General features: G+C 45.9%; 1 protein-coding gene and 1 non-coding gene across 3 annotated transcripts in view; one reads left to right on the top strand and one right to left on the bottom strand.

Moving 5' to 3' along the window:
• Ptdss2 (phosphatidylserine synthase 2) overlaps positions 1-20,801 on the bottom strand; it is a 34,355-nt gene extending 13,554 nt beyond the window's left edge. Inside the window, exons 1-3 of one of the 2 annotated variants that reach the window (XM_004654164.2) lie at positions 20,671-20,801; positions 13,723-13,824; positions 3,389-3,471 (exon numbers count right to left, since the gene is read on the bottom strand). In XM_004654164.2, coding sequence (XP_004654221.1) covers positions 3,389-3,471; positions 13,723-13,824; positions 20,671-20,786 — 301 coding nt within the window. In that variant the 5' untranslated portion in view covers positions 20,787-20,801. Of the gene's footprint in view, positions 1-3,388; positions 3,472-13,722; positions 13,825-20,670 lie in introns of those variants that run through there. The other variant, XM_045142157.1, reaches the window with a different exon arrangement.
• On the top strand, positions 10,943-11,045 carry LOC123458263. Its single transcript, XR_006635557.1, has one exon. It is a non-coding gene; the product is annotated as a U6 spliceosomal RNA (small nuclear RNA).
• Positions 20,802-25,843: the final 5,042 nt, after the last annotated feature.

Raw genomic sequence — 25,843 nt, 5'->3', positions numbered from 1 at the left:
TTTAATTATTAATATTTTTATTTATTTATTTTCAAGCAGAGAGAAAGAGAGGGACAGAATGAGTATGCCAGGACCTCCAACCACTGCAAACAAACCCTAGATGCATGCACCACTGTGCATCTGCTTTATGTGGGTATTGGGGAACTGAACTAGGGTCCTTAGGCTTTGTAGACTAGTGCCTTAAACATTGAGTCATCTCTCCAGTCCTCGAAGTCTCTCTTGAGAGAAGAGGCCGACATCTGCAGCTACACATCTCTGACATATGACTCTTATGTCACCAGCTCTAAGGCTGAGCTCATCTCTTTTGCCATTCCCTTTTGTTTCCCATATTCCCCTTCTCAGTGACAGCCCAAACCAGAAATTGGACCATCCCTAACTCCTTGCCCACACTTAAATGTCCAAACAACTCCAGTGTCCCCTGGTGTTGGTGGCCCTGATGCTATTGCCCCCTGTCCAATGAAACATCAAATCTGAGCAACAATCTCAGCAATGCTGGGGACATCAGAAACCTTGGCATTTGGAGAGCCGTAGATGAAAGAAAGAACCAGCAAAGGGGTTGGAGATATAGCTCAGTAGTTGAGTACTTCCCTAGTATGCATAAGGCAGGCCCTGGGTTCAACCTCTAGCACTGCACACAAACAAAAAAGAAAAAAAAAAAAAAGGATCAGGGAGGGAGGCTATGTCTAAAGGGCGAAGACCTACTTCAAAGGGCTACACTTGGAATCACAGCCAATTAGTTTCCAAATGCAGTTTCCAAATGATACAACTCCCCAGACAGGTCTGCTGGAGCCTCATTGCTGCTGCTCTAATGAGGCCAGGTTGTTAATGGTCACAGGAAAGCTTGACTAGGGGTGAGGAGACAGGAAGAGCAGGAAATCCTTTTCTGGAGTGGAACACCCTTTATTTTGTCCCTTCCAGGGTGCTATTTACAGACTTCTCAGCCATGTCACACACCTTCTGTCTGACTAGAGGGTCCAAAGTTCCCTACTCAGTGAATCAACAAAATATAAGGAGAAAGGTGGCTCAGGAAAAGACTTCCTACATGAATAGGCAAAGAATGGTGAAGAAGCCTGGGACTTACAAGAAGCACACTGAAACTTCCAGTTTAGGAGAGGCAGAGCAGAGTTCCGAGTAACTGCTGAGTGAGCATGCATGCCAACAGTGACATAAATGGAGAGCTGCTCACGTAGCTCAAAGAAACCCTGTAAGGAGCTTCTGTAAGCTTCAAAATCCTGTTTTTGGTTTTTTGAGGTAGGGTCTCACTCTAGCTCAGGTTGACTTGGAATTCACTATGTTGTGTCAGGTTGGCCTCGAACTCACAGTGATCCTTCTACCTCTGCCTCTCAAGTGCTGAGATTAAAGGTGTGCGCCACCACGCATTGCCTTCAAAATCATTTGAACCACACCTGTGACTGATGGGAAACTAAAGGAGATGAGGGTCTTCCAGAGGCACTCCCAGTGTGCAGGGGCAAGGTGCTACCCGGCCTGTCATGCCCACTGCAAGGCAGCCCCCATGAGGAGTACCTCACTGACTGGGCTTACAGATTTCTTCTAGTCGACCCAATGAGCACTTAACTTTTCACCAAGTGTTTTGGTGCTTTTTTTAAAACAAATATTTAAATTTTATGTATTAGAGACAGAGAGAGGAGAGAGAGACAGAGAGGAAGAGAGTGAGAATGGGCACACCAGGGCCTCTAGTCAATGCAAACTAACTCCAGACTCCCACCATGCACCACCATGTGCATCCTGCTTGCATGGGACCTGGAGAATCGAACCTGGGTCCTTAGGCTTCACAATCATGTGCCTTAACCGCTAAGCCATTTCTCCAGCCCTTTTGGTGCTTTTTAAACCATTACTTTTCTTTTCTATGGTGCTGGCTAGCAGTCAAACACTTCTGAGGTAAGTCTAGCTGGGCTCAGAAGGAGACCTCCTAAGCTACATAGCCACCCTTAACCATCCACAGCAATCACAGACTGTGCTTCGGTTCCTGAAGGACACTGCTTAGAGCTTCTGGGGCCACAGGAGAGCCTTGCCCTTGGCCTCAGCACTGACTCTGGACAGACACGCCCCACTCCAGAAAGCTAATATGCTCATTGCTAACCTTGTATTTCTGCTCCTACAATGATTTATTAAGCAAATAATCAGATAAGTACATGCAGATTACAAAAACTCACGATTGCTATCAAAAAACTGCCTAATTTATTAGAAAATCAGCAGGCTGGACAGCACATGTCAACTACTCAGGAAGGAGGTTGAGGTGAGAGCTTAGGAGTTAAGAGAATAGCCTGGGCAACAGAGTGAGAGAAAAAATAAAGGTCCATACAAAAAAGCAGTGAAGGGTGGGGTATGATGGTGCACGCCTTTAATCCCAGCATTTGGGAGGCAGAGGTAGGAAGATTGCTGTGAGTTCCGGGCCACCCTGAGACTACATAGTGAATTCCAGGTTAGCCTGGGGGCTAGAGTGAGACCCTACCTCGAAAAGCCAAAAAAAAAAAATAATAAATAAAAATAAAAAAAATAAAGGGCTGGAGAGATGGTTTAGTGGTTAAGGTGCTTGCCGGCGAAGCCTAAGGACCCATGTTCTATTCTCCAGGTCCCATGTTAGTCACACACACAAAGGTGAGGCAAGTGCAAGGTCACACATGCCCACTAGGTAGTAATGCAAGCGTTTGGAGCCCTGGCACATTAATTCTATTGCTCTCTCTAAAAAGAAAAAGCAGTGAAGCCAGGCACAGTGGCACATGCCTATCGTCCCAGCTACTCAGGAGGCTGAGGCACTACTACTTAGAATCCATTACTATATACAGACACAAACACATCAATATTTAATAGTGATTATTAAAAAGCATTTAAAAATAGATTCTATATTGACACAATTCTCACTCCTGAGAGAGAAATGTTTCTAATCACTATGCGGTGACCCAGAGGGAATTAACACAGCTGCAGCCACAGGTGACCTCCTTCACTGGAGCCCTGGGATCAGGCAGGTGGCTAGGGCCTTCTAGCTGAGGTTCACAAGGGGCATTCTGATGCCAAGGATTTGTCAGAACTCAGGGTGGAAGGTGATAGAAACAGAACATCTAGCAACAACCCCTAGCTCCTCAGCCCTGACCCCTGCCATAGCTGTGGGGCACTAGTGCAGGAAGCGGTAGGAAGGGTCAGTGAGGAGCAGGAGGTGGAAGAAATCCTTGCAGCTGGACAAAGAGGTGAACAAGCTCTGGCAGTAACCTTGGGCTCCAGCTTGCCCTGCAGTGAGTGAGGGCAGGGGCTGCAGGAGGTGCCGGTAGGGGGAGGACAGGACAGTCACACCCTACAGCACAGACACAGAGCAGCTGCTCAGGACAGAAAGGCCATGTGGCACACATGGAAAAAAGAAATGGCAAGTTACCTGGATGAGGTCTGGAAAATGGCCCGTCTTTGGCTTGTGTGACTCCAAAACATAAGAAAACCAAAATACTGGCCACAATACCTCTGCAAATAAAGAACAAACAGCCCCTCAGTGTGCGTAAGCTTCTCCCAGGTAGAGGTGGGAGGCAGAAGGGACCCCCATGGACACCCACTGTGGCCAGCCCCTGGCACCCAGGAACAGGGCAGGAGGAAACAATTCTGGACAGGGTCTCAGTCTGGCAGCTACTTGGCAGGAGGTTGGTCCACACCAGATCATTCAACCTCCCGGCATGTGGCTGCCTGTCCATCTGATGACCCACAGGCAGCACACTTTTTTCAGATACTCTTGTGTTCAGTGGCTGTTCATAAGTTACAGTGTTCAGTGTCACCATTAATGTACTTACACACATAAAGATCAGGACTCATGAAACCCCTATAAGATGTTAGGATCTCTGGCTCTCTACCAGCACAGGAGAAGCAGCGGGTCTTCCTTGAGATAGCTCTTATCCTGTGGGCTTGCCTCCTCCAACACAATAGAAGCCATAGAAGGGACGTGCACTGCCTACATGCACACCAAACACTGACAACAAAGGTGTGGGTGGAGAACTGTGACCCCAAGAGGGATCCAGGGTTGTGCCACAGCAGGGGAGGGGCCTTGGGGCTCTCAGAACAGGCTGCAGCTGGAAGGCTACCATCTCTGCTGAGGACCAGTTCAGACAGGTGTTTATAGGAGCACCAGCATCAGCCACATCTGCCCCAGCTAAGTGTCCCTCTCTGTTTTACTTGACACAGTATCCTGAGGCCATGTCCTGTTGGGATGGCTGGCACAAGCTCAGAAGACTGAGGGATACCTGCCCACCCTGTGCAGCCAGGACGAGGGTCCTGACCTTGGAAGGACATTTGTGCTTTCCAAGGTATATGTGAGTTTCTGGACCAGTCTCCATACCACTGCGGTAGAGCTTATTGCTTGGCTCAGCTCAATAGGGAGGAGCCACTCTACCACAGAAGCATGAGGGAGGTGGCAGATGGCAAAGAAATCTTGCAGGGGCACCTCAAAGAGTTTCCTCAAGCAAGACACAGGCCCACTTAAGCTGCCTTCTACTGCTAGAGAGAAAAGATATACAATACCATTAAGTGGAAAAACAGTCTCCTACCTCCAAAAGGACAGAAATAAAGAGAATCATGATGAAGTGAGGCCGCCACTGTGCTAGAGACAAGCCTGTGTGACACCCATCAGGGTGCCTCAGCCATTCAGTGGTACAAGTTGATATGTAGTCACTTACTTAGGCTGGGTGGTATGGGAACTTGATCACAGCTACACTTTGCATATGCATGACAATTTTGAAGGCTAAGTTATAAGAATTGCTGAAGGAAGTAACTTAAAAGGAGGGAAAAAAAACTTACTTTTCCAAATAAATCTGCCACCAAATAAAGATTATACTCTACTCATCATATTTCTTCTGCCCGCCCCCCATGTCTTCCTTTGTCCAGGGTCCCACATGGCACTGGGCTGGCACATCTCCTTGGACAAAGGGAGCTCCTAGCACAACACAGCAATGATGCATACATAACAGCTGCTTCTAATGAGCAGGACTGGCCAATCAAGGTGAGGACTTCCCTCTGTCCAGATTTGCATGCTGTTTTCCTTGTTCTCAGACTGGGACTATGTGCTTGGGAGAAAGACCACAGGGACAAAAGTCCTTTGGTCACCACACAGAGGGTCCCCACTGTCAATCTGCTCTGTGATTGTCAAGTGTGCCTGTCAGGTCTCCACTGTAGAGCAACTCCTTTCCTATGCTGAGCTCTGGGGAAGGATGGGTTAAAGAACAGGGTTTAGCGTTTTCTCCTCAGGCTCCTCAAGATTAATGTGGGATTTTTCTGTCTTTCAACCCCCATTTATTGATTTAATCACTTACTTCAGCATGGACTTATGGATATTAACTTCAGACCTCAGGTTATGTTCCAACACTACTGATTTTGTTGCTCAAATTGTTCATCTGACCACAGCACTTTGGTCGCTCTATTGCTTTGACATGATATGTCATGTGAACTTTGGCTTCTCTGAGTTCCTGATTTTCTGGCAAGACAGGAAGCTCTGGGCCCATCTTGGGCCTTTCTTACCCCAAGCTCAACCAGCACTCAGGGAGCATAGTTCTTTTCCACTGGAGAATACTAGAAGCCAACATCCAGATGCTGGATGTGCGTACTGCCATTAGGGTGAGGCAGGCTCTGGCCTAAGTTCAGAAAACAGCACACACACTTAACTGCACTCACCTGGGCCCACAATATACAAAATCACTGTAGTGTGTGCTGGGTTTTGGTTTCAGTATCCTCCAAAGACATGAAAATCTATGAGCCTCAAGTCCCTTACATGAAGTGATATTTGCATATAAACTACACACATTTGAATGTACTTTCAATCATCTTTAAACTGCATGTAGTGCTTCAGATGTAAAGGACATTGCATACAGGGCCGTCATGTTGTAGCTGGAGCTATCATGCTGCATGCAAAGCCATCATGTTACATACAGAGTTGTCATACTGCACAATTCACAAAGGGAAAGTGCCTGTGCAATTTTTTCCAAATGTTTTCAATCAAAGGCTGGTTACAGATGGGCATGGTGGCTCACATCTTTAATCCCAGCACTTGGGAGGCAGAGGTAGGGGAACTGCTGTTAGTTCAAGGCCACTCAGACTACACAGTGAATTCCTGGGCAGCCTAGGCTAGAGTGAGACCCTACCTCGGGGGGGGGGGGGGGAGGCTGGTTAACTCCTCCAATGTGCAGCAGGTGGATATTAGAGGCTGAAGTGTTACAGATAGCATATACATTTCCACTTGTAACCATCTGCTAGCCCTGACCTCTGCTTTTGGTGACCTATCCAGTCCACTGATTTCCAACATTTGTCACACAGTCATAGACATCAATAGTACCAGCACCTGTAGGCTCCTTGAGTCACTCTAGGCTCTGTGCAACTCCTTTTTCTCTTCTCTTATAGCCCCTACCTCCCTAGTACCTCAGGAAAAAAAAATTATATATATATATATATATATATATGTCTTTTTAATTTATTTGCAAGGGGGGGGAGACAGAAAAGAGAGAATGGGCATGCCAAGGCCTCTAGCTGCTGCAAACAAACTCCAGATGCATGCATCCCTTTATGTATCTGGCTTAATGTGGATACTGGGGAATTGAACTTGGGTCATTAAGCTTTGCAGGCAAGTGCCTTACTTGCTGAGCCATCTCTCCAGCCCCAAAATCTTGATGCACATGTAAACTGATCTGGTCAATCTGCCTTCCTTCAAGGGCTTCTAGCCTCTAGTATTTTATTTCATTTTTTAAAAAAATTATTTATTTATTTGAGAGCGACAGACACAGAGAGAAAGACAGATAGAGGGAGAGAGAGAATGGGTGCGCCAGGGCTTCCAGCCTCTGCAAACGAACTCCAGATGCGTGCGCCCCTTTGTGCATCTGGCTAACGTGGGACCTGGGGAACCGAGCCTCGAACCGGGGTCCTTAGGCTTCACAGGCAAGCGCTTAACCGCTAAGCCATCTCTCCAGCCCTTTTATTTCATTTTTAAACAATATATTTTACTGGGTTGGAGAGATGGCTTAGTGGTTAAGGCATTTGCCTGCAAAGCCAAAGGACTCAGGTTCGATTCCCCAGGACCCACATTAGCGAGATGCACAAGGAAGCACACACGTCTGGAGCCCATTTGCAGTGGCTGGAGGCCCTGGTGCACCCATTCTCTCTCTCTCCCTGTCAAATAAATAATAAAAATAACATACAAAAAAAATTATTTTTACTTATTTATTTGAGAGAGAGACCAAGAGCAAGAGAGAAAGAGAGAGAGAGATAAAGAAAGAATGGGCACACCAGGGTCTCCAGCCAATGTAAACACACTCCAAATGTTTGAGCCCCCTTGAACATCTATCTGGCTTATATGGGTCCTAGAAAATCAAACTGGGTTCCTTTGGCTTTGCAGGCAAATGCCTTAACCACTAAGCCATCTCTCCAGCCCCTATTTCCTTTTTTGTGTGGTACTAGGGATGGAACACAAGGTCTTACCAATGGCAGGCAAGCACTCTATCATTGAGCCACATACATTCCTAGCCCCCTACATTAGTTTTTAATTTGTTCACATTAGGGACTACTCTATGTGTTGTTCCCTAAACCTGACAAAGGCATGTCACATGTTCATCATTACAATATCACAGAGCAGTCTCACTGCCATATTAATACCATAAACTCCCTCCAGTTCTCTTCCCTCTCCTGATAATCACTGAAATCTTCGGTCTGTTCAACATTGTGTAATCTACCTCTTCCAGAATGTTACAAGCATGTGACAGGCAATATGCAGCCTTTTCTTTTTGTTTGAGACAAGGTCTTGCTCTGTAGCCCAGGCTGACCTTGAATACACAATCCTTTTGTCTCAGCTTCCCACGTGTTAGTAGAGGCAGGCATCACCACACCTTGCATTGGATGCAGTCTTATCAACTGGTTTCCTTTACTTGAGAATATGCATTTATGAGTCCTGTCTTCATGATTTAATGGCTCATTTCTTTTATTGCTATAGAAATTATTCCACTGCATGAATATACCACAGCCTATCTATCTATTCACTTACTGGAAGGCACCTTGGCTGCTCCCAATTTTTGGCAACTGTAGTGGTTTGAATTAAGTGTCCCCCATAAACTCATGTGTGCATCTGGCTGTATGTGGGTACCTGGGAATTGAACTTGGGTTGTTAAGCTTTGTAGGTAAGCATCTTGACAGCTGAGCCATCCCTACAGCCTCAATTTAATGGCTTTTTTTTTTTCAAGGTAGGGTCTCACTGTAGCCCAGGCTGAAATGGAATTCAATATGTAGTCTCATGGTGACCTCGAACTCATGATGATCCTCCTACCTCTGTTAGATTGAAGGCATGTGCCACCACACCAAGTGAATTTAATGCATTTCTAATAAAGTTACAGCCCAGTGAGTTGGGGATGCACACACTGCTGGCCACAGGCAGCTGTAGGTCCCATACCACGTGTTATGCTTTTGTAAGTCTGGGGTTGCTTTACTTAGTGAATTCTGCCACGTGGCTGCTCATAGTTAATCATCCATGTGTAGTGACTTGGGGAATCCAGGTCCTCTCACCCTGATAGTTAATAAATTATTCTCTGTATAGATTTAAAAACCAGATATATTGCCACATACCTGTAATCTTAGCACTCAGGAGTTTGATGCAGGAGAATCTTAAATTCATGATCTGCCTGGGCTTAGTCAGTGTGAGTTTTATATATATATATAGCAAGATCCTGCCCATCCTTTTCTCAAAAGAAAAAAAAACAACAAATAAAGGAGGGGGGACTGGAGAGTTGGCTTAGCAGTTAAGTACTTGGCTGTGACGCCTAAGGACCCTGGTTCGAGGCTCGATTCTCCACGACCCATGTAAGCCAGATGCACAAGGTTGCACATGTACCTGGAATTCATTTGCAATGGCTGGAGGCCCTGGTGCGTCCATTCTCTATCTACCTGCCTCTTTCTCAAATAAATAAATAAAAATAAACAAAAAAAAATTTAAAAAGCAAAACCAAAACACTTTTCTAAAGGGTGAACACTGAAAATGCAGGGATGGGCTGATGAGATGGCTCAGCAGTTAAAGGCACTTGCTTGCAAAGCCTGCCAGCCTGGCTGTTGGCACAGTCCAGTGGTGCCTAGGAGGACATGAAATGAACATGTAACACAGAAGATATAATTAGAAGGAGGGCTAGGGGGGGTTCCCTCTGCAATGAAGCCCTGTCCTGACTTTACTGGCAGTTTTTATTGAGAGTTTCAGGAGTAAAAGATATGGACAGTCTAAACATAAGACAAATCACGAGTTCACATCAGCTCAGATTACCATTTGTTGACTTATGTTTATCAGGAAATCTTTGGAGAAGCTGATGAATTCCTTGTGTCCTAGGAATTCCACCCAAGGTGCAGTTTTCCATGTCCCCAGGCTTAGCCTGAGCAAAGATTAATCTGTTGTAAACTAGCTTTTATCCATACCTGGGTTCAGTTCCCCAGCTGCCTACATAAAACCTAATGAGCATTCTTTTGCAGTAGCAAGAGACCCAGTCTGGGAAGATGGCTCAGCCATTAGAAAGGCTTGCCTGCAAAGCCTAACGAGCCAGGTTCAATTCCCCAGTACCCACATAAAGTCAGATGCAAAGTGGTGCAAGCATCTGGAGTTGGTTTGCAGTGGCAGGAGGCCCTGGCATGCCCATTCTCTTTCTTCTCTTTCTCTCTCTTGTAAATAACTAAATAAAAATATTTTTTTAAAAATAAATGTATTGGGCTGGAGAGATGGCTTAGTGGTTAAGTGCTTGCCTGTGAAGCCTAAGGACCCCGGTTTGAGACTCGATCCCCAGGACTCACGTTAGCCAGATGCTCAAGGGGGCGCGTGTGTCTGGAGTTCGTTTGCAGTGGCTGAAGCCCGGCACACCCATTGTCTGTCTCTCTCTATGTGCCCCTTTCTCTCTCTCTCTCTCTCTGTCACTCTCAAATAAATAAATAAATAAAAATTTAAAAATTAAAAAAAATAGAAATGTATTAAATTGGGGCTGGAGGGATGACTTAGCAATTAAAGCCATTTACTTGCAAAGACTGCCAGCCTAGGTCTGATTCCCTAGTACCCACATAAAGCCAGATGCACAAAGTAGCACATGCATCTGGAGTTCCTTTGCAGTAGCAAGAGACCCTGGTATGCCCAATCATATTCTCTCTCTCCTTGCAAATAAATAAATGAAAACATTTTAAACAAAAAAAAGGAAACACATTAAATTATAACCAATAAAGTTGATTTGAGAAGAAAAACAAAGTTGTATAACAGCCCGTGTCTGTAGTCCCAGCTAATCAGGAGGCTGAGGCAGAATTGCTTGAGCTCAGAAGTTCAAGAACTCCAGGCAATACAGTGAAACCCCCATCTCAAAAACAAAGAATGAAGATTCACAAACTGAGATGAAAGCTTAACAAAAATGGATTTTACAAATTTTATCTTAACAATATAAATATTGCTTCTTAAAATATAAGTCTTGGGTTGGGATTGTGGTTCTATGTTAAAATGCTTTGCCTAGCATATGCAAGGCCATGGATTCCATTACCAGTATCACATCTGTGTAGTGTACACATGAAACCTACCCTAAAGGCATTAAACTCCTATTTAATGGACATGGGAACTAGGCGTGATGGCATATGCCTTTAATCCCAGCACTCAGGAAGAAAATGTAGGATAATCATAGTGAGTTTGAGGCCAGCCTAAGACTACATAGTGAATTTCAAGTCAGCCTGGGCTAAAGTGAAACCCTATCTTGAAAAAAACAGAAAAACTGGGGCCGTGAAGATGGCTTAGATGTTAAGGCCCTTGCACGCAAAGCCAAAGGACTTCGGTTCGATTCCCCAGAACCCACGTAAGCCAGATGCATAAGGTGGCACATGTGTCTGGCGTTCATTTCCAGGGCTGGAGGCCCTCGCACACCCACTCTCTCTCTTTCTCAAATAAATATAAAAAATGTAAACATAAAAAACAGTGCTCATTTCAGCAGCACATATACTAAAATTGGAACCATACAGAGATTAGCATGGCCCCTGCCCAAGGATAACACAGAATTCATGAAGTGTTCCATACTTAAAGAAAGGAAGAAAGAAGACAAAGCTAGGCTTGGTGGCACATGTTTTTAATCCCAGAATTTGGGAGGCAGAGGTAGGAGGATCACTGTGAGTTCAAGGCCAGACTGAGACTACATAGTGAATTCCAGGTCAGCCTGGGCTAAAGGGAGATCTTATCCTGAACCCTCCCCCACAAAAAAATAAAATAAATAAAGGACACGGGATAGGGATATAGCCACAGCACCTTTGCTTGACAAGGCAGCAGAACCATGGACAGTGCAGAGTAACTTGGAGTGACCTGAGTTTCCCAAGGAGCAGCTGAGAGTAGATTTAAGGCTCCACCAGTAGAATTATGAGGCAGCTCCTTCACACTCTTGAAGAGCAACAAGGTTGACAAAAAGTAAGAAATAGATGTCTAGTGTCCTGTGGAGATGGCAGTGGGACACTCCAGTGAGGTCAGTGCTGGGTAAAAAGGGAACATGCTGTGGTGGTTTGATTCAGGTGTACCCCATAAACTTAGGTGTTCTGAATGCTAGATTCCCAGCTGATGGAGATTTGGGAATTAATGTCTCCTGGGGGCAGTGCACTGTTGGGGTGAGCTTATGGGTGTTATAGCCAGTTTCCCCATGCCAGTGTTTGGCACACTCTCCTGTTGCTACTGCCCACCTTATGTTGGCAAGGGGGTGATGTCCACTCTCTGTTCATGCCATTGTTTCCCCTGCCATAATGGAGTTTCCCCTCCAGCCTATAAGCCAAAATAACCCTTTTTTTTCTTCCCCATAAGCTGCTCTTAATTGGGTGTTTTCTACCAGCAATGTGAACCTGACTGCAACACATGCCCACACAGGTCTACAGCATTTCCTCAAGCTGGGGGGTTTGGGTCTGACCTCTCTGGATCTGGGTCACCCAGTGTTGACAACAGGGAGAACAATGGCTCTATAGCTCACCTGGCAGGTGTCTAGTGGCAACCTTGGGGAACACGTCTGCATGGACTTGCTCTTCAGAGGGAGGGTATACTCTTCTTTGTGACAACTCTTGTCCAGGGATACTGGAGTTAGGCATCTCTAGCTAATTTTAGTTACCTTGTGCAGAAATTTCTATTTGGGGAGGTTAACACTTTCTGAGGTGTGGCCAGTTCCCATTTCTTGGGACTCCACTCCTGCTGTGCCTGTCAGATGCTGCAGACCCTCCATTCCCAGGTGCCCACAAATGGACTCACAGAAACCAACAGACCCAGTTGTTTTTGTTGTTGAGACAGGGTTTCATGTAGTCTAAGCTGGCCTTGAACTTGATATGTAATAGAGATGATCTTGAACTCCTGATCCTCCTGCCACAGTATTACTGCTGGGATTATAAATGTGAGACACCACACCCAACTAAGACTCAGTTCTACTTGGTTAATTCCCTCTATGCAGTCACAGGCAACTGCTACGAGCCTACTGCCTCCACACCCTAGGGGCCAGTGTGCCCAGGAGACCCCTCTGCCAGTACGAGGGCAGCGAGGGCAGAATGAGCTCTGTTCAGAGGCCCAGACAATGCAAACTCCTCATGCACTACTGACTCAGTTCCCCATGAGCATGTTGAACCTATAGGACCAAGCTATGAACTCTGGATGGGGCAGGGGTCTTTCCAAGAAAGGAGAGAGGGGCTAGCAGGCCTGCAGATAAGAGCAAGGAGGTGCCAGTAAAGGTCAGGTCAGATGTGGTGGTTTGGAGAAGGGCTGGTGAGCCTGGGAGCAATAAGTCAGTAAGCAGGGAGAAAAGTGTAGAATGTGGGCCAGGAACAGCAGGGACAACCAGGGAGGAGACGCTACCTACCTACGTCATGAGGAAAGACGGGAGCCTTCAGGCCCAACAGACTGACAGAAACTGTTTTTTTTTTTTAACCAGAAGTGCCTCCCTGTACCCAAAGACACAAGCTTCAATGCACTGTAGGTGGCTCTGAAGTGTCCCAGACAGGCTGGATACCCTTGTGTCCTGGAACCTACCACACTGATGGTGAGCTGCTTGGGGTGATGTGGTCACTTTCACAGGGCCCACAGATATGGGGAAGGAGTACAACCATACCCTCATGTCTATACCATATACACTATTACCCCATTAAAAACAAAGTGCTGGCCTAGATGTATCACAACAATGGAGGTCCCACAAGCATGAGGGTCAGCAACCAAGGCCAACTTGAAACCTCAATGGGCCTCTAACACCTCCCTCTGCCCCCACCAGACTCCTCTCTGGCCTCCTTTCCAGACCTCCCACTAGAGCAAGTGGGGCCTGGGCCCTCACAATGCCAACTGGCCTTGCTGGGTACAAGAATCAAAGGAGCAATGGGAGAAAGCAGCTTGTTCCTGCACACTGAGGACTGACCTTGGAACCTGCCAGTGTAGCAAGGACAGCCCCTTCAACCTGCCTGCTCTGGAGACTCGTGAGAAGGTCACAGGTGTTCATCAAATGTCCAGCTGGCCTCTTGTGATGGTTTAAATATTAAGGAGGTGTTGGGATCAACACCACTTAGAACCACCAGCTAGGGAAGCAGCAGCCTACGTTCACTTGAAAGGTGACATATACCCCAGGGTCCTAGTGTCCAGTCTCTGGGGAAGAAAAGCCATGGGAGCCAGCACCTAAGACATACACAAGTCAGGGGCAGGAACACTGGCCAAAGAGAGCATTGTAAGGACAACATCCTCCACACCGGTGTGGTTACCTCTTAGTGTTGTAAGCTGTGTCCTGAGGCGTTTCTTCCAGGAGGGTCACGTAGCCCAGTGCACAGGTGAGGATGAACAGCACAGTTAAGGTGTGGGCGCGCCTGAATCCAAAACACACAGTTCAGCGTCAGAGCAGGTAGTACTCATGAGACACACCTAGTCAACCAGCACAGGACAGGGCTGAGCATCTCATGAGAACTTGAGGAGTCTATGAGTACTACCCACAATCTAGGTGTGATCACATGACTAACATAAATTTAAAAACCTGGAAGGCTTTTTCTGAGATCTTCAAAATGACTTTGGGCTGGGCATGGTGGCACACGCCTTTAATCCCACCACTCGGGAGGCACAGGTAGGAGAACAGCTGTGAGTTCAAGTCCACCCTGAGACTACATCGTGAATTCCAGGTCAGCCTGGGCTAGAGCGAGGCCCTACCTTGAACCCCCTACCCCCACACACACAAAAAAAAAAAAGAAAAGAAAGAGAAAGCGAGTTACGGGGCCTGGAAAGATGGCTCAGCAGTTAAGGATCTTGCTTACAAAGTCTGGCAGCCTGGGTTTGATTCCCCAGTACCCACATAGAGCCAGATACACAGAGCGGTGCATGCGTCTGGAGTTCGTCTGCAGTGGCAAGAGGCCCTGGAGTGCCCATTCTCTCTTTCTCTCCTTGCAAGTAAATAAATCAAATAATAAAGAAAAATGACTTTGGAGTCTGGAGACCCCAGCAGTTAAAGGCACTTATTTGCAAAGCCTGCCAGCCTGGGTTCAATTCCTGCAACCATGAAGCATTTGTTGATAGTGGCAAGAGACCCTGAATGACCCAAAATACAAACATGTAAATAAATTCTTGTTTTCCGAGGCAGAGTCTCACTTTAGCTCAGGCTGGCCTTGAACCAAGTGATCCTCCTACCTCTGCCTCCTGAGTACTGGAATTTAAGGCATATACCACCATGCCCACATGAATAAAATTTTATTTATTTGAGAGAGAGAGAGAAAATGGGCATGCTAGGGCCTCCACCCACTGTAAATGAACCCCAGATGCATGTGCCACCTTGTGCATCTGGTTTTCATGGGTCCACTGGCTTTGTAGGCAAGTGCCTTAACTGCTAAACCATCCCTCCAGCCCTAAAACTTTTAAAAGATGACTTCAGCCCTTTGGTTTCTTTAGTGGTACTTATTCATATAATGATCTTCCCAGAGATTTTTAAGTGGATGGCCAAATGGGAGCAACCCAGATCATCTCCAACTTCGAAAAGGAGCATTATCTTTCCACTCTCTCTAAATACACTATGAGCATCAGTAAAATAAACAGCACTTTGCCACTGGGATCAATGTTCACACCATTATTCAAGTAGTCACCAAGTATCTGGCCTCCCCTGGCCCTGGGAAAGCTGAAGCAGGGAGGAGGAACCAGAGGAAAGGCACCAGCAAAACAGACTGAGCAGGACAAACTTCAAGACTGTTGAAATCGACAGCTGTTAGAAAGTAAGCTTCACCTCCCTGCTCTTGCCCAGCTCTCATATACTCTTGTGTCCACACACAGAAGGTGCCTTGCCTCTTCCAAGACGCCAGATCTGAGTAATAGTACCTCCCTGCTCCTCCCTGGTGTAGGCAGACACTGGGAAGGTCTCAGTCTCATGACCAGGCACTAGATGAGAGCTGGCCTGTGTAAATCCTAGGACTCTAGTCACTGCCAGGGGGCGAGTATGAGGACAAGCTGGTTTCCTGCCACGAGTGGAAAATACCCAGTTGTTGTTCCTCCCTAGAAATGACCATGCTCACCACTCCAAGTTGGTAGGAAGACAGGCGTACCCGGATCAACAGGGGAAACACGATGGCATTGCCAAGCTGGCCTATAAGTGGCTCCCAGCCTGTGACACTGGCCCTTCTGTCCTGCTGACCAGAAAGGCCAAGAGGTAACAATTGTCAAGTCATACTTCCCAGATGTGGCTAGTTTGGACAAGCCCTAGCCCACAGTGACTGAGAAAGACACCTTCCAAAAACCCAAGGCATCTAAGATCACACAAGTACTCAGGAGACTGCAGAATGAAAAACCTACTTAGGTCGTACTGGTGACAGCAGTCCCTAGTTACCCAGAAGGTTTGCTAGGGGCGCCGAGTAGTAAGATGCTCAGAATACACAGAATACAAATTCTCAAAATGTCCACAGATTTCATTCCTGGTGGGAATTGGGTAGGTTAGATAATGGTACTGATAGGTGGCAATGTCCATAGGGACCTTTCCAAGTGAGTTTGCAAAATGTTCAAGACAATTTTTAGAGACGTATGACAATCTATCTTTGCACAATGCCTGAGTCGGTGGCTCTCAGCATTTCCTGTCTCCAAGATGTTCCCCAGTGAATGGCAGTATGAATGCTATAGCATCCTGGCTACCTGGGATGCAAACAGCAGACCCTGTGGCTGACAGGCAGTTAACAAAAACTAAAACCTTCAAACACACCCCAAAGAAGCCCAGCTGTCTTTGTTTGTTTGTTTGTTTTGTTTTTGGAGATAGGGTCTCACTCCCTAGCCCAGACTAACCTGGAATTCACTGTCTCAGGGTGGCTTTGAACTCACAACAATCCACCTACCTCTGCCTCCCGAGTGCTGGGATTAACAGGTGTGTGCCACTGCACCCAGCTCCAACTGTCTTTGAAAATAAAAATTCTAAGGTTTTGCATAATGCAAAAATTTATTTTGGTGATGCTGGAACCTAAAATCATTTCTACAAATAAATACTTTTTAAAGCCAAGTGTGGGCATGGTTACACTAATCTGACTTAGGAGGTAGAGGCAGGAGGAATAGGAGTTTAAGGTCAGCCTGGGTTACATAAAACCCATCTCAAAAAAACCTCAAGGGCTGGAGAGACAGCTTAGTGGTTAAGACACATGCTTGTAAAGCCAGATACACAGGGTGGCACATGAATCTGGAGTTCATTTCCAGCAGCTGGAGGCCCTGGCATGCCTCTCTCTCTCTCAAATAAATATATAACAATAAACCCTCAAAACCAAAATATATTTTATTATTTATTTATTTGAGAGAAGGAGAGCAAGACAGAGCACGAGAATGGGCATGTCAGAGCACCCAGATACTACAAATGTACCCCACAAGTATGCGCCACCTTATTCTTCTGGCTTACATGGGTCCTGGGAAATTGAACCTGGGTCCTTTGGCTTTGCAGGCAAGCACCTTAACTGCTATGCCATCTCTCCAGTCCCAAGATATGCTTTTTAATATATCTATTATATATATAATATTTATATATATAATATATAATACTATAATATATAATACATGATATTATATAATATAATGTATATTTATTATATATGTAACTTCTTTATTTGAGGGAGAGAGAGAGAGGAGACAGAGAGAAAGACAGAATGAGCCAGGGCCTCCAGCCACTGCAAACGAACTCCAGACGCATGCACCCTCTTGTGCATTTGGCTTATGTGGATGCTGGGGAATTGAACTGGGGTCCTTAGGCTTCGCAGGCAAATGTCTTAACTGCTAAGCCATTTCCCTAGTTCCCAAAATATACCTTTTTGATTAACTTTTGCCTATGTTCACTTTCTGTAATATTTATTACTAAAATTTTCAGGCTGGAGAGACGGTTCATTGGTTAAGGTGCTTGCTTGCAAATCCTAACAGCCTGTGTTTGATTCACTCATGTAAAGCCACATGCACAGTGATGCATGTATCTGGAATTCCTCTGCAGTAGCTGAGGCCCTGTTGTACCCATTCTCTTGTCTCTTTTCTCTATCCTTGCGAATAAATAAAACTTTTTAAATTCTCTAAAGTACTAAAGAATGTAGATATGTATGTATGTGTACTATATGTGTATGGGTGCACCAGGACCTTTTGCCTCTGCAAACAAGCTCCAGACACATGTACCAGTTTGTGAGGATAGTTTTACATGGGTACTGGGGACTTGAACCTGGGCTGGCAGGCTTGCAATCAAGTACCTTTAAACCGCTGAGGTATCCCCCAGTTCCTTTTGCAATCATCTAAAAAAACTGAGAGAGCCGGGCATGGTGGTGCATGCCTTTAATCCCAGCACTTGGGAGGCAGAGGTAGGAGGATCGCCATGAGTTTGAGGCCACCCTGAGGCTACATAGTGAATTCTAGGTCAGCCTGAGCTAGAGTGAGACCCTACCTCAAAAAAACAAAAAAAGGGGGGGGGAGTTAGAGATATTGATCAGTGGTTAGGGCACATGCCTGCAAAGCCTAAGGACCTGATTTAATTCTTCAGTACCCATATAAAGCCAGATGCACTAAGTGGCACATGTATCTGGAGTTTATTTGTGGTGGCAGAAAGCCATGGTGCATCCATGCTCACTCTCTGTGTGTCTATTTCTCTTTCTCGCAATCTCTCAAATAAATAAAAATTTAAAAATTATTTGCATGTACATATGTATAGGTGTGCCAAGGCATCTGGCTGCAAACAAGAACCAGACCCTTAAACCACTTTTTTTTTTAAATTTATTTGTTTGAGAGCGACAGACACAGGGAGAAAGACAGATAGAGGGAGAGAGAGAGAATGGGCGCGCCAGGGCTTCCAGCCTCTGCAAATGAACTCCAGACGCGTGCGCCCCCTTGTGCATCTGGCTAACGTGGGACCTGGGGAACCGAGCCTCGAACCGGGGTCCTTAGGCTTCACAGGCAAGTGCTTAACCGCTAAGCCATCTCTCCAGCCCTTAAACCACTTTTTGTATCTGGCTTTATGTGGGTAGGCTGAGAATTGAACCTGGGTCAGCAGACTTTGCAAACAAGGACCTTTTACCTCTGAGCAATCTTCCCAGCCCCCACTTTTATTTTTTCAAAGTAGGGTTTCACACTACCTCAGGCTGACCAGGGAATTCACTATGTAATTTCAGGATGGCCTCAAACTCACAGCGATCCTCCTACTTCTGCCTCCTGAGTGCTGGAATTAAAGTCATGTGCCACCATGCTAGACTCATTTTTGTTTTTTTTGAGATAAGGTTTCACTACATGGCCCAGGAGGAACCTAAACTCACTACCCTCTTCCCTCAGCTTCAGGGGCTCACAGGCTTCAGATTGCAAACATGTGTCACTCTGGCTAGCTACAATAAAAATTAAAAAAAAAAGTTTTTAAAATCCTAGCATAGTAAGTCAGTGAGGGAGGACTCAGAAGCTCAATGGCATGACTGTACAAATAGTATCAGTAATTCTTACCCAGCAGGCATCTGGTCACCTCCGTGAAGCACCTTTCCCCTACCCTAAAAGCAAGAACCTAATCCATGCAGAGTTGAGGGGACAGGGAGATTCAGGGAGGCAGTACCTGAAACCAGCTATCTCTGCATCCTCTTCTGGATCTCCTCTAACCTGCTCACAGTAAGTTCTGCCATGGCTAGGCATCTATGTCTCAAACATCCCTGTGAGCCGGGTCCTTAGTGTCACAAGCCAGTGCCTCCAAAGAGAGCAGCTCCTATCTCTTGCAGTCGACACAGTGCTGAGGGAGGCCTGTGCTCCCAGCATCCCTTCAGCTAGTACTTTCTAGGGCTTCTCAGGTTCCAGGACTGTGCCAGTCTAAGCTCTTGTTTAGCACCTACTGTATAATCTAAGATGGTAATGGCACTCACTAGAAGTCTCCAAAATATAAACTGAAGAATAATTGAATGAGTAAATGAATGTAAAACAAAGGAAGGTAGTTCAGCCATTCCGTTCAGGACTCTCTTCTGCGGCCACCGCCTGTATTGTGAAAGGGTGATGCCTCCCTCATGTCTGAAGGGCACGGTAGGATACTTAACAGAGGCCAGGTGGCCAAAGGGCGTTCCGAGGTCAGAGAAGTCCACTGGTACTAGCTGGGGCCGCACTCCCAATAACTTGAGGCGTCCCATGCTTCTTTCCCTCCAAATGGCTCCACAGCCACCAGAGGGCATTATCCCTCAAAGCAGGGCTGGCTGGACCTCCCAGTAGAAGTGGTCCACACCCCAGGGAAGGTGCTGATGTAAGTAAGGTCTAGATGTAGAGCTGTCTCCCACACCCAACATACGTTATTTGCTACTTCCACTGTATCTCACCAAAGCCTCACCTGCTACTCCCACTTGCAAGCCAGAGATATGAGGCAGAGGTCCCTATCTGGGTGGTGACACCTTCCCCTGGATTGTCCAATCACTCCCAGCCAGACATCCCTCACTCACTGATCAGGTGTGCTCTCAGACACCATGGCTGCTCAGTTCTCTTAAAGAGCTGCGTCCACACAGCTCTCCCTTCACGAGAGTACAAACATCTCTCTCTGTGCACGTTGGGCCCACCTGTCTGCACTACCCCGGAACTCCAGTTGCCTGGCTGGGCAGAAAACGAACCTCCTGCAGTAAAAGCAAGGGCAAAGCCCTTCCTCTAAGAAGCGTGCTTTCTGACCTGTGGGTTTTGTCTGTCTCACAAATTAAGAAAGCTGAAATATTAGCCCAAGGTCATGGAACCACACCCCAGATCTGTCAGCCAGGACTCGTGTCACAGCCCTGCAAACAGAGCACCAAAGTGGCATCTAGACCCCCGACGCCCACCTACTAAAGGCAGTGGGAGGTTCCTGACCCAAGCTTATGAAGGGCCACGTGGTGCGGGGTCGTGGGTCACTGGAAAGGGCAGTGGTACCTTCTCTCCAGTTGGCACGCAGAAGTAATATCATGCATGCCCAGTGGGCCAGTGGACACTGTCACGGGGAAGAAGCAAGGGACACCAGCTGCCCAACAGAGTGGGAACACGCGTGTCGCGAGCATGCACCAGCGAGCCCCAGGGTACGCCCGGAGGGGCTGCTCCCGAAGCCACTACGCGCGCAGGCGACGCCGAAGGAGGCTCCGCCGAACCGGACGGCCGTGGGCCCCGGCTCTGGGTTCTCCCGACAGACCCAGGCAGGCCTCGGCGAGCTCCCCCGACTCCGACCCGACCCGACCCGACCCGACCCGAGGCGGCGTCCCGCCCCTCACCAGAAGAAGGTGTTGGTGCCGTCGTCGTAGACCTCGGACTCGGTGCTGCGGCGGCCCTCGGGCGGCGGAGACTCGGACCGCGAGCCCCCGGCGGCCCTGCGCTCGCCCCTCCGCATGACGCCGGACCTCCACAGCCCGCCAGGCCGTGGGCGGCGGGCAGGGGTCGCAGCGCCGCCCGGCGGGGTCTCCGCGGAGCGGGGCGGGGCCGTAGGGCATTGTGGGACGCGTAGTGCGCGCCGGACCGCGGGGCATGATGGGCACTGGCCGCCCGAGACCCGAGCCGGGCTTGGGGCCTGCCGGGACCGACGCCGTCCGGTTGCTAGGCGACCCGGCTCGCGCTCGCTCGCGGGGGCCCTGGCGGCGCGCTGGTGCTGCTGGAGTTCCGCGGACAGGCCGCTGGCAAATTAAGTAAATAAATAAATAAAATGAATAAATGAATAAATCACACCGGGCGTGGTGGCACAAGTCTTTAATCCCAGAGCTCGGGAAGCAGAGGGAGGATGATCGCGGTGAGTTCAAGGCGAGCCTAGGATTACAGCAGAGCGAGTTTCAGGTCAGCTTGGGCTAAAGGAACACTGTACCTGGAAAAGACAAAAAAACAAAAACAAAAACAAAACAACAAAAACATAGGACTGGAGAAATAGCTCAGCGGTTAAGGGCCCTTGCTTGCAAAGCTCTACAACCCAGGTTCCAGGCCTGACGCCCCACATAAAGGCCAGATGCACATAGTGGTGGTGCATGCATCTGGAGTTCCTTGGCAGGGGCACTAGGGTGCCGATATGCATTCGCTATCTCCTTTGTTTTGTTTTTGGTTTTCGAGGTAGGGTCTCACTCGAGCCCAGGCTGACCTGGAATTCACTCTGTAGTCTCAGGGTGGTCTCAAACTCACAGTGATCCTCCTACCTCTCTGCCTCCCGAGTGCTGGGATTAAAGGTGTGTGTCACCACGCCCGGCAAGATTCTGTCTCTTAAAGAAATAATATTACATCCAGGTATGGTGGCACACACCTTTAATCATAGGGGCAGAGATAGGAGGATCACTGTGAGTTTGAGGCCAGCCCAAGTCTACAGAGTATGTTTCAGGTCATCTTGGGCTGGAGTGAGACCCTGCCTCGAAAAAACAAAACAAAACAAAAAGGCTGGAGAAATGGCTTAGTACTCAAGGCGCTTGCTGACAAAGTCAAAGGACCCAGGTTCAATTCACCAGTACCCACATAAAGCCAGATGCACAAGGTGACACATGCATCTGGAGTTTATTGCAGTGGTTAGAGTCCCTGGTGTGCCCACTCTCTCTCTCAAATAAATAACAAATAAAATATATTATATTTATTTATTTATTTATTTGAGAAAGTCAGAGACAGACAGAGAGAATGGGCGCACCAGGGCCTCCAGCCACTGCAAACAAACTCTAGACAAGAGCCACTTTGTGCATTTGGCTTACATGGGTCCTGCAGAATTAAACCTGGTTCCTTTGGCTTTGCAGGCAAATGTCTTAATCGCTAAGCCATCCCTCCAGCCCAAATTAAAAAAGAATACATATATTTTTTTTAATTACAGAGGGCTGGAAAATGGCTCAGTGGTAAAAGTTCTTGCTTGCAAAGACAGATAGCCCACATTCTATTCCCCAGCACTCATATAAGAGGCACACACAGACATCTACAGTTGGTTTGTAGTGGAAAGAGGCCCTGACATGCCCATATTCTCATTCTCTCTCTCCTTCCCTCTTTCAAATAAATATGTAGTTTTTAAATTGCAGGCCTGGCATGGTGGCACATGCCTTATACTTAGCACTTGGGAGGCTGAGGTAGGAGGATCAGTGTGACTTTGAGACCAGCCTGGGGTCACAGAGTGTTTTAGGTCAGCCTGGGGTAGAGTGAGACCTTGCCTCAAAAAACAAAGAAAATCACTTGTAACCTCAGAGCTATAAAGCCCATTACTCCCTTTAATCTGCTAGTCTTTATGGACCTAAAATTCAGGTTGCTACAACTAAGGCCACTTGATTTCATTCTCAGTGGATAACTGAAGATAAATATATTATATATATATACATATGGTATATATATTATATATATATTACATATATGGTGTACATATAATATATATGGTATATATTATATATATAATATAATATATATTATATATAAAATATATATTATAATATATATGTAATATATAATATATAATATATATTCATATTCTCCCAGGGTTCTTTTTGCTTGTTTATTTTTCAAGGTAGGGTCTCACTCTAGCTCAGATTGACCTGGATTTCAGTATGTAGTCTCAGGGTAGCCTCAAACTCATGGAGATCCAACTACCTCTGCCTCCCGAGTGCTGAGATTAAAGGAGTGCGCCACCACACCTGGCTCCAGGGTCCTTTTCTAAAGTTTTATTATTATCATTATTTATTTATTTATTTATTTATTTATTTATTTGAGAGGGAGACAGGGAGGAAGAGAGAATGGTCGCACCAGGGCCTTCAGGTGTTGCAAACAAACTGCAGATGTGTGTGCCCCCCTAAGATATTTTAGAGAATGTTCATGTGCTGCTTAAAAGAATGTGTATTATGCAGCATTTGGATGAAATGTCCTGTAGATATCTGTTAGGTCCATTTTTTCTATGACCTCATTTAATCCAGATGCAACTCTGTTTATTTTTTTGCCAGGATGACCTGTTAATTGATGAGAGTGGGGTGTTGAAGTCACCCACTACCACTGTGTTTGGTGCTGTCTATGATCTTAGTTCTAATAGCATTTATTTGATGAAGTTGGGAGCCCCTATGTTAGGGGCATATATGTTAAGGATTGTAATGTCCCCCTGTTGGTGTGCCTTTAATCAATATAAAGTGACCTTCCTTATCTTTCCTAACTATTGTTGGACTGAAGTCTACCTTGTCAGATATTAGGATAGCGACCCCTGCTTGTTTTCTAGGCCTATTTGCTTGAAACACCACTTTCCAACTTTTCACCTTAGGATAGTGTCCTTCCTTTGTACAAAGGTAAGTTTCTTGGAGGCAATGAATTAAAGGACCCTGCTTTTTAACCCAGTCTGCAAACCTATGTCTTTTGGTTGGGGCATTGAGGCCGTTAATCTTAAGAATTATTGTTGAAAGGTATGTATTTATTTTTACCATTTTTCTTGTTTTGTAGTTCTGTTTTTACCTTTGCTCTCTTATATTAACTAGTATTTGAGTATGGTTTGTTTGTTCCAGGTTCCTTGTATGTGCTTTTCTTCTCTTCAGCATGGAGGATCCTTTAAAGTATTTTCTGTAGAGCTGGTTTTATCTTCAAATATTCCTTTAGCCTGCTTTTGTTGTGGAATGTCCTTATTTCTCCGTCTATTTGAACGGATAGCTTTGCAGGATAAAGTAACCTTGATTGACAGTTGTTATCTTTCAGAACTTGGAATACATCACTCTAAGCCCTTTTGACTTTTAAAGTTTGTGTTGAGTAATCTGCTGTGTTCCTCATGGGCTTGCCTTTGTATGTGACTTGATTTTTTCTCTAACTGCTTTCAATATATTATCTTTGGTTTGCATGTTTGGTAGTTTAATTATAATATGGCAAGGAGAGGTTCTTTCCAGGTTTTGTCTGTTTGGTGTTCTAGAGACTCCTTGTATCTGCATTGGCATCTCTTTCCCAAGTTGGGGGAAGTTTTCTTTCTACTATGCCTTTGGAATGAAATTATCCTTCTACTATACCCTGAATTCTTATGTTTTATCTTTTCATAGTATCCTGAATATCTTGAAATTCCCATTCATATAAACCTATAAGTTTGTCTTTCTCTTTGTCGGACTGTATTAGATCTGCCATCTGGTCTTCTAGTTTAGATATTCTGTCCTCTCCTTCAGCCATTCTACTGGTGAGATTTTTTGCAGTTTTTTATTTCACTGACTGTATTCTTCATTGATAGTATTTCTGACTGGTTTTTCTTTATAATTTCTATTTCCTTATTTATGTCTTGTATTGACCTCTTTATTTCATTTAATTGGTGTCCTGTGTCTTTTTGGATTTCCTCCTTCATTCCTTTGATTTCCTCTTTGGTTTCTTTGAACATATTTATATTCTTTTGAAATCTTTCTCAGGCATTTCCTCTAAATCAGTCTCACTGGAGGTCATTTCTGATGCATTAATACTTTTTGGTGGATTTATATTGTCTTGATTTTTTGTGTTTCTTTTATTATAATGTACATATTTTTGCATCTCGAATTAACTTAATGCTTGGATCTTCTAATTGTCTGCAATATTATTAGATGTTTCAATCAATCTGATGCTATATATCTTCAGTGTAGGAGCTTAAGGTGCTAGGTGTGGCTCTTAAGACTCTCAGAGTAACCACAAAAGTGACCCTAGGTGTTGGGTTTCCCTGCTATGAGAGTATTCAAGTAAGCTGAGTGGAACAAAATACAGGCAGATTCTAAAATTTAACTAAACAATGTACACAATCAATGAAAAACAGAAGAGTACTTATGCAAGAGTAGGTATTATGACACCAGATCCTCTAGCAAAGTCACAGTCCCTTAGGATGTGTGTTGCCCAACACACTTAATCCTGTCAACTAGGAAGCTAAGATTTCTGGTTTGTTGAGGGTTCCAAGTCAGCTTGTGACCAAGTGAGACCCTTCCTTAATGAACAGCAGAAGAGAAAACAAAGGCACTATAAATCAGGAAGCACCAAATGACAAGCCCAAAATATAGCTTATTTAAGAGTGGCAAATCCAACTATCCACCAGATTTTTTTGTTTGTTTATTTTACTTATTTATTTGAGAGCAACAGACAGGGAGAGAGAAAGAGGCAGAGAGAAAGAGAGAGAGAGAGGGAGAGAATGGGTGCACCAAGGCCTCCAGCCACTGCAAATGAACTCCAGATGCCTGTGCCCCCTTGTGCATCTGGCTAACATGGGTCCTGGGGAATTGAGCCTCAAACCAGGGTCCTTAGGCTTCACAGGCACTTAACCGCTAAGCCATCTCTCCAGCTCCATCCACTAGATTTAATATATAATTTACCCTGACATGGGTGCAATTAGCACTTCCAATTCAAACCTATATACCAGGCTTATTTGGCAGGTACTGAACTAGTGTAATCTCAGTTACTGTTTGGGATGGCTTTGGTTTCAATTATGCTGCGCTCCTGCTTAGGTCCTTCTTTGCTGCCCTGTGGGCTCAGGTAGGCTGGTTC

Source organism: Jaculus jaculus, chromosome 1 (assembly GCF_020740685.1).
Source record: "Jaculus jaculus isolate mJacJac1 chromosome 1, mJacJac1.mat.Y.cur, whole genome shotgun sequence".
Classification (NCBI taxonomy): Eukaryota; Metazoa; Chordata; class Mammalia; order Rodentia; family Dipodidae; genus Jaculus; species Jaculus jaculus.
The sequence above is the reverse complement of the archived record's forward strand: the minus strand, read 5'-3'. Positions and strand labels throughout refer to the sequence as shown.